The sequence below is a fragment of the Cricetulus griseus genome, chromosome 2 (genome assembly GCF_003668045.3).
Source record: "Cricetulus griseus strain 17A/GY chromosome 2, alternate assembly CriGri-PICRH-1.0, whole genome shotgun sequence".
In the NCBI taxonomy this organism is placed as follows: domain Eukaryota; kingdom Metazoa; phylum Chordata; class Mammalia; order Rodentia; family Cricetidae; genus Cricetulus; species Cricetulus griseus.
In genome coordinates this window covers 409,639,784-409,649,229 of record NC_048595.1, presented here as the reverse complement: position 1 = coordinate 409,649,229, position 9,446 = coordinate 409,639,784, and the positions used below count along the sequence as shown (strand labels likewise).

The following is a 9,446-nucleotide window of genomic DNA, read 5'->3' as shown; positions in this document are numbered from 1 at the left end:
TCTCTTATGGGTTGAGTCATATCATCTGTAAGTAGAGATATTTTGGCTTCTTCCTTTCATATTTATATCCTTTTTTTCTCTTGTCTTATCACTCTAGCTAAGCCTTACAGTAATATATCATTTCCCCTCCTTCTCCTCTCTTCAACCCATGTCTCTCCCACTCCATCTCAAGCGTATGGCTTGTTTTTCCTTATTACTGTTAACACATGTGTGCTTATGGGTTGCATACATATGTGCATATACATATACAAATATTACACACACACACACACACACACACACACACACACACACGTTATACACATTGAGTGTTGCTGCCATCTATGTTTTTAGGGTTGGCCACTAGGTGCTAGATAACCATTTAGGGGGTTCATCCCTGGGGAAGACTAATTATCCCTGTTTTGGCAGTCATCAATTGCCTGTAGCTCCTCATCTAGAGGTGGGACCCCATGAGATTTTCCCCAACAACACTGGCATCCAAAATAGTGTTGTCATTGTTCAGGTCTGTTTAAGAATGCATATTGTTGAGATTTCATGGACTCAGTTTCCCTATCATATCTATAAGACACAGTCTTGCATATCTATAAACACAATCCTGGTCCTCTGACTCTTATACTCTTTCTGTCCCTCCTTCTGTGATGGTCCATGGACCTTTAGGTGTAGGAGCTATAGGAGTTGTATTGTAAATGTATCAGTTGGCTACAGGCATCCCATGGTCAGTTGTTCTCTACATTTTGACCAGTTGTGGCTTTTTATAATGGTCATTGTCTGCTGTAAAAATTTCTTTGATGAGGGGTGACAGCTACGCTTATCTGTGGGTACAAGAATAAGAATTTAGAAAGAGGTTAGAAATTACACTGGTTTAGGGAAAACCAGCCAGTAATAGGTTTTCCTCTTGAGTCCATGACCTCACTAGACACTGGTAGTTTGCTAGGTTTACAATACCAGATTGAATTCCCTCCTACTGAGTGGGCCTTAAGTCTACATACAAATAAATCACTTTAAAAAGTAATAAACTATTTGACCATGTATGAAGGAGAATATACATATTTAAGAAATAAACCAACCCCAAAGGTGGGAAAATAATTCTTACAAAACTTTTCATGGTAGGAACTTAAAATAACCAAAAAGTTACTTGCTGAATATTGTAGGAATGCAATGAAGTGCCATGACAGATATTACTCAGAATCCACAGGGACTAGTGTTAAGACTCCCACAGACACCAAAGTCCAAGGATGCGTAAATTAGCTCTAAGTTTCATAATAGCATTTAATATTAAAAGGTAGTGTGGCCAGGTGTTGGTGGTGCATGCCTTTAATCCCAGCACTCGGGAGGCAGAGGCAGGCCGATCTCTGTGAGTTTGAGGCCAGCCTGGTCTCCAGAACCAGTGCCAAGATAGGCTCCAAAGCTACACAGAGAAACCCTGTCTCGAAACCCCCCCAAAATAAATAAATAAATAAAAATAAAAAGTAGTGTATAAATGCCTCCTGGTTGTCAGGCTGATATATTCAGGGACAATAATAGATGTCTGCACATGTCCACTACAGGTAAATTTTCAAAACACATTTCCAATATGCATTTGTTTGAATATCCACATGTGAAACCTACAAATATGAAGAACTAGCAATAATTGTCAAGATGGGAATATATACCACATTAATACATGAAAATAGTTTTCAAATATTAAGAGCCAAACAAAATTTTGTTCTTTTATGATTGTAGGGAGAAAATGGCCTAAGAGATTGTTCAATTATTCAGTGATGCTTTTAATCCCAGAACTCTGAATCTCTGTTGAGTCAAAGTCAGCCTAGTGTATGTAGTAGTTCCAGGTCACCCAAGGCAATAAAAGTGTTTTCCTTGCTAGCATGAGTGCCAGCCAGCATTCAGCCTTCATAATTCACATTTTAAGTGGAAAGGTGGAAAAGCTGAGCAATCCCAACGAGGGAGAGGTGGAGACAAGCAGCTGCCTAGGGGCTTGCTGGCCAGCCAGCCTCAGCTCCTTGGTGAGTTCCAGTCAATGAGAGACACTGTCTTAAAACACAGGGGACAGCTGAAGTTGTTCTCTGGCCTCCATTCACTAACACACACATCCAGCACTCAAGCACACACACACACACACACACACACATATCACACACTGATAATAGTAACTATATACACAATGATGATGCAGTGTTTCACAATAATACATAATTGCATACTGATAACTATATACATACATACATAATAGTAAGAAGGACCTACATCCAGTCAGCCTCCGCTCTCAGTTGGACTCAGAATCTTCTTTCCAGCCCCCATCCCCCTTCATTCTATTTAAAGTGTCTTCCTTGGGCTGTATCAGTGACACATCTAATAGGAAAATGTTTGTCCTTCCATTCCATTTGGTTATTTGATCCCCTTGTATCAGCTACAAAATAAAATCTAAGTTCTATTTGTATAGCGTTCAAGCCCATTTTCACAGCTTAGTTTTTCTTTCATGTTCTATGTTCTAGTAACCAACTGCTTAGTGTTGCTCACCCATGCCATACTGCTTCACAACGGACCTTAGTTATGCATGTCCCTCCCCAAGCACACGCTCCCACCTCTCCATGTCATTCCTCCATGTACTCATCCTTGAAAACAGCCAAGACGTAGTCCCTTAAGTTCCTTTAGAGGACAGAGCCTGTCTAGTCATCTTTTGTGCTTTTTGAGTGCCTAGAAATGGCAGGCACTTGATAAAGACAATGGGTACTTAATAAAGAACTTTGCAAGCATTGTGATTGGTGAGAGACCAGCGGAGATCCCATTTTTACTACATAACAGCACAACAGCCCATTCTACAAAAGGGGACTTGAAGTATGGCAATGTGAGTCTCTATGAAAAGTCAAATGAGTCTCTCAGTCGGCTGTGTGATTCATCTAATTTACCCAGAATTCCCATCCCCTGACTAAGCCCAGCCTTGAACATGGGAACTATGGAATGGTTTCCTATACAAAACACTTTTGAGAAGTAAAAATACTTAAAGGGAAATGGGCAGAAGGAAGAGGCAAAAGATGGCAAAGATTTACAACCTAAATAATCCACACATACTCCCTTCGAAGAGTTTTCATGTGCATACTTTAACGGACTGACCAATCTCTTCAGCCAAGTTTCCGAAGGAGATCAGGATTTATTTTGTAAATAGTGAGAGTGGTACCAAAATCCCTTCCTTCCTATCATGCCTGCCAGCCCTGTCTCATAAGGTGCATATATTAAATGCATTGCTCTCTCTGGGCAGGGTTAGGACAGAAGATGGTTTCTGCCTTGAAAACCATCCAGTGGCAGAAGTACCACTAGGGACATTTTAAGGGGGAGAGAAATTGAAACTCGGAGAAGTCAAGTAGCTTTCCCAAGAGCACGTCTGTGGTAAACCTGAGAAGCAGAATTCACATACAAACAATCTGTTTTCAGGGCTAGTGATAAGGAGCCTAGACCTGAACAGGACACAACACAATAAATTCTCATTGCAATGACTCCTGGGAAGTTATTCCTAACCTCGGGCATGTGGCAAATTATAGGATTAAGTAAGTCAAGTTATCCACATTTTGTGTTTTTATTTTTGATTTTTTGTTGTTTTAAAACATTTTCTAACTAAGCCATTTTGCGAACTATAGAACTGCTTGCTGTCAGTCACCACTGCAAATTTTCTAATAACATGTTTATACCTCGGGTACAGGACTGGAGAGTCAGCCCAGACCTGAGAGCAATGACTGCTCTTGAGAGGACCCGGTCAGTCATGGCTCCAGAGCTCACATGGTGGTTCACAACCATTTGTTACTCCAGGTTCCCAGGATCTGACAACCCCTTCTGGCTACCGAGGGTCCCTGCACACATGTTGGGAAAACTAATTCCTCTCACAACTGTCTCCTCTTTGCAATTATGTAAAGATTTTTAACTATTTTTTCTTTTTTATTAGGGCATGCTAACTGAGCAAAATAAAAATAAAACCATGATGATGTTTCTATACTGTATGTAATGCACTTCGACCATAGTCACTCCGTAAGCCTCGTTCTTCCTCAAGCCTTTTTATGAAAATGTCTTGAGGGGTTTTTTATACTTGGTAGTTTTAATCACATTTTTCTAGCAAAAAGAAATCCATGTAGAAAGAGATTTTCAAACGTTCCACCTAGAACTGAAGTGCTTTCCTTTTTTGTCTTCCTTCCTTCCTTTCTTTCTTTCTCTTTTTTTCCTTCTGTTCTCCTGTTGGAGTCCAGGGTTCCCTAAGAAATCTCACTTCCCTTCTGGAACTGATTTTTGTTTCCAACCACACTGGGGACATTCTCTCTCTCTCTCTCTCTCTCTCTCTCTCTCTCTCTCTCTCTCTCTCTCTCTCTCGCTCGCTCGCTGTCTCTCTCTCTTTTCTCCTTCCCTCCCTCCGTCCCTCCCTTCCTCCCTCCCTCTCTTCCTCTCTCCTCCTCCTCTCCCCCTCCCTCCCTTTTGCTCTCTTGGTGGAAGCGGGAAGAGAGAGCAAGCACAGGACAGAAGAGAGAAAACAGACATAACGGCATCACTTTGACGGACTCTATCTTCTATCTGCAGATAACCACACCCGAGTTGTACTTTTAGTTCCGTTTCTGGACACCTCTTTTCCATTCAGCCAGCTGGGAGAGACAAAGCCCCGTGCCCTGAGCGGCAGAGCTCTGGTCGGGGGCTGGCTGGCTGGCTGGCTGTAAATTGACGTGGCATGGAAATTCTCAGCTAAGTTGCAGCAGTTTGAGAGCTCCTCGAAGACCGAGCCCAGCGTCCCGGAGCTGGAGCTAACCCATGGGCTGAGTGACCTTACAGAAGAATGGATAAAGTCCCCGGCTCCTCGCCTGGGACCCGCCGTTTTCTTTCTGGCTGTCTATCATTTCGCTGAAAATCAAACCAAAGCAGTTAAGTGTGTAACTTCGCTTCGCAGCTTGAACAAGAGAACTGGCTGCTCGCGGTCCTCTAGCTCTTTTCCGCAGTCTAACTCCTTGCAGACTTTGCCATGGGGTGCGGACTTAGGAAGCTGGAAGACTCTGATGACAGCAGCCCTGGAAAAATATTTTCTACCCTGAAGAGACCGCAAGTGGAAACAAAGACAGAGTTTGCTTATGAATATGCCCTGCTGGATTTTACTTTACAAGGTACGCTTACTTCTAACGTAGTTACCTGTTTCCAAATATGAGAACACTTAGTCTTTGAAGTGTGGACCTGTGGATTCTTAAGCTGTTTTTCATAATGAAATTGTTCGGTCCATCTAACAATGACGCTTTGTTTCTTAATTATATCTGAGGGAGATTTTTGGTTCGTGAGCTTTTATTTTTTTAACCATGATTCGTGTGTACTATACAAAATTAGGAAAACTGCTTGGAAATGATTCTCTTGTTTTTAAAGCAAATAGGACAATCGTTTGATTTCTGGGCCAAATTGCTGTAGCCTTAATGACAGCTTGTGTTTTGAAAAGATTTGAAAGGCACCGGACTGAAGTCTGTGGGCAACACTACTTGTATGCCTTGTGGAAAACTTCGCCAAGGCATTTCTGAGGGGGCCAGTGTGTTGAATTTTGTGATTGTGTTACTCATGTGATACGTTTGACCAAACTAAAGTTTGAAAAAACGAAGTTGTTGGTTTGTTTTTAAGGGGAAAAAAAAATAGCCTACTGGAAGAGACTTCCTCAGCTGGCTGCTCCATCTCTAACAGAGAAAGTCTGTTCTAAAAAGTTGGAAACACAAACAAACAAGCCCAGAAGGCACTTGGAGAAGGGGCTGGAGCAACCCATTTCACCAAAGGTTTTGCCTCCCTCCTTGTGGAAACTGAGTACTGTTACAGACACGTGTCCTGTAGAGACACAAGGACATAACAGTGTTTAAAACAAACCGTGTCTTTAATTATGATGTGCTAAAAAAAAAATGAAATTTAGAGAAATTTGCTTGCTGAGTTTTCTAAATACTAGTATAAAGTTCTTAAAGCAAAGCATAATTTTAATTCTCTCAAGTCATATATTTCCTTAATTCATAGAGTTTATATAAAATTGTCCTACTAGATGTTGTCTGTTATTCTCCCCTTCTCCCCCTCTACCAACAACACCACTTTTTTTTTTTTTTTTTTTTTTTTTTTGGTTTGCTCTGAAAACAGTGCATCTTTGTGTGTGAAGCAAGAGCAGCCCATTTTTCTTTGTCAGAAATTGAGCTGGCCAGCAAGCACAGCCCTTCCAGAGACCTATAAGATCCCTACCTGTGCTTCGAACATGTTTACCTACCTATTTGGATCTGAGTAAGGATAAGGCTGCCAGAAGGAGAAAAGTTAAGATTCTCAGTTTTCTTCTTTGTCGTGTGAATTTTAAATAGATTGAGGTTATGCTGACAGAAAAGCAGCCAGTAACCAGGAATTTCTACTTGCCTTTTTAAAAAGCCATTCGAGGAAAGTCCTTGTGATGGAGTGCTTTACAGTGGGGCTCACTCCATTGCTTTCATTGTCAGTACAGACTATTTGGGGTGGCAAATGCATAGAGTGCAAAAAATGTGCCCTTCTTGACTATTTGTGAAGCTTAGGCCAGAGCCATTTTCATCCACACTTTAAGATTTTGTTGCACAGCTCAACTTAGGGCTGAAGAACTTTGCAGGCTTGACATTTTTCTGATCCATATCATCCCAAGATGTTAGCACCTCCAACAAATTCATACAGACACAATTACCTTCGAATCGAGAAGGCACACAGCCTTCACTCAACAGTCATGTTGGTTTTGTTGTTAGCAGAAACCTTTTTCTCCGTGAAAGTAATATAATTCCCACCTTCCACTCTAGATGCTGCAAAGGGGCAATTCCATCTTAAAGCACGGGCATGGGTGTGCTGTGCACACACGCTAACACTAAAGCGGGCATGTCTTCAGGCAGCATCTGCTTCCTATTTGGTACAGGCGCCTGGTCTCCTGCCCCATTTCTTCACTGTTCTCCCACATGCTCTTGTTTGGGGGTTTTGTTTGCCCATTTGTTTTGGTCTTGCCTTTGCCTTTGCTTCAGAAGCCAGGACTCTGTGTACCAGCCCAGCTCCGCCCCCTCTTCCAGTCATAGTCCCCTGCCTCTTTCCTCCTGTCTTTGACAGCCACCTGCCTGCCACTCCAGTGTCTACGCTAGTGAATCTGGGTGGGCTAACACATGCCAGCCCTCTGCTTGGCACCGGCATCCCTTCCTGGAATTGCTGGGAGGAAAAATGAATAGTGGCTGCTCCTAGCTGCCAGATTACCACACAGTGAGAAACCTAGGCAGAAACAAAATGGCCTGGTGACAGCTGTGTGTGTTCACAATGAGCCTGTCTCCTACTTTCCTCAGTTTTTTTTTTTTTCAAATGGAATAGAGAATAAAGTTTAAAGAGGGGGAGACTTTAGAAACGCCAAGTCCCTATGTTATGTGCCATTTATCTTGAACCGTTTGTTTATTTCCCATTCAGTTCTACCTCTCTCCCCATCCCCAGTCATTTCATTGCAAATTCTGTTGTGCAAAGTTTCCACAGTAGTATATGTATTGCAAGAATAAATGTTATTTTATTCCAATGCTAAATGGTTCAAAGTTGCCCCTCTCTTACGGCTGGACTCATTTATTACTAGTCCCTTCCCAACCTTCTCATCAAGCATCTAACAGGTGCTGGGGAGATGGCTCAGTCAGCAGAGTGCTTGTCCCACAGAAAAGCCAGGCGTGTCTGTTGTACTCCCGGCACTGGGGACACAGACAGGCAGATCTCTGGAAAGCACTGTCCTTCCAGCCTAACCAGCCCATGAGCTCCAAATCCAACCAGAAACCTGTCTTTAAAAGTAAGGTAGAAAGTAATTGTGGAAGACAACCAGTGTTCACCTCTGCCCTCTGTGCACACTCATACACACTTGAGCTCACACGTGCGCGCACGTTCAAGCACAAATCCAACCAGAAAAGAAACAGCTTCAAATCCCCAGCTAATTCTCTCTCCAATTCTCTTGACTACTTCCCAAGCTTGCTCTCTGGTTCGCTCTGCTTTCCTGTCCTTTCTTTGTGCTTTTCTGGTCTTCCAGTCATTCACAGCGTCTCAACAAGGAAAACAACAGCAAAATGATTAGGCATACAAGACTCTCTAGCCATAGTTCCTGGGTCATGGGTCGTTTTCAGCTGCTCTAGCTGATTCCTTGTTTACAAACAGGTATTTAGGTATTGAAGGAAGTGAACGAAGACTACCTATGATGGGGTACCTCATGGTTAGTGAGTACTCACTAAAAGCCAGCTGTTACTGTCCCTCCTGTGACAATACCTGTATCTCTGAGGCTGGGGATGGACCTCATCCCTTTCCTTCTTCAAAAGAGGGAGCATGGGCCCAGCAAGTGTCCTGGGCTGATTTGGTATATAGCCATAAAGAGAACAACTCAACAAAAGCAACAAGAGTGTGCTTCCAGAACTGTGTGACACCAGTGAGCAGAGAGCACAAGGTTACCACAGGACACAAGTAAGTGTTAGAGAATGTCCGTGAGGAATAGGAATGACGCTCTATAGAGGATATACTAAAAATCAACAAGAGTTGATAAATACGTGGCCAGAAATAGGAATTAGAAAGAAAGAGCGAGGCACGGTGGTGTATGCCTAGAGTCCCAGGTCTTAGAAAGATAAGACAGAAAGACTGCAAGTCTGAGGCCAGCCTGGGCTACACAGCAAGACCTGTCAGAAATAAAGAAAGGAGTGAAAGGGCAGGGGTGAAGGGAAATAAAAGTCAGGCACATTTTGTATAACTGTATCAATCTAATAAAGTCTGGAGCACTTCCCCCAACAATCAATGTTGTTTTTTTAATGACTGAATCCTCTTAAGTGTTAATCTAATATCTATTCTTTCTTTTTACTAAACCATATAAGGTGTTCCATTATGTATGAAATGACATAGTATGAAATGAGAGAAATAACAAATCTCACAAATACAGACTATTGTGGAAAAGTATTCCATTCTGAACTGGGGGAGGAAGGGATCTCTATTAATAGCCTACAGCTGACCGACTTTTAAAAGTGCCAAGAGCTGGAAATGTAGCTTAATTGGTAGTGTCTGCCTGGTATGCATGTCTTGGGTTCAGTCCCCTGCACTGCATAAAACCAAGCACCAAGATACAGGCCTATAATCCCAGGACTGGGCAAGTAGAGACAAGTCATCCTTGTCTGCACAACAGGTCTGGGGCCATCCTGTGCTACATGAGACCCTAACTCAGAAACAAACCAAAAAGAAAAAAAAAGGAAGAAAGAAAAGAAAAGAAACAGCCAATGCATATGCATTCCTGCTAGATATCTGTGTCTTCTCTGGGGCTTCTTTTCCTACCTGTGTCCTTTTATCAAGTGAGGTGGGCTCTCTGAGAACCCCTGTGCTTAAAAGCTGTGGTACACTATAGAAAAGCCTGGTTTACTCCCATGCTAAAAGCTGTGGTACACTATAGAAAAGCCTGGTTTACTCCCATGCTAAAA

At 42.4% G+C, this 9,446-nt stretch overlaps 1 protein-coding gene across 3 annotated transcripts in view; it reads left to right on the top strand.

Moving 5' to 3' along the window:
- The first annotated feature begins 4,397 nt into the window (after window positions 1–4,397).
- The window catches only part of Rftn2 (raftlin family member 2), a 51,157-nt gene continuing 46,108 nt past the window's right edge, over window positions 4,398–9,446 (top strand). For 2 of the 3 annotated variants that reach the window (XM_027396906.2, XM_027396905.2), the window contains exon 1: window positions 4,398–5,129. In XM_027396906.2, coding sequence (XP_027252707.1) covers window positions 4,991–5,129 — 139 coding nt within the window. In that variant the 5' untranslated portion in view covers window positions 4,398–4,990. The remainder of the gene's footprint in view (window positions 5,130–9,446) is intronic. The other variant, XM_027396909.2, reaches the window with a different exon arrangement.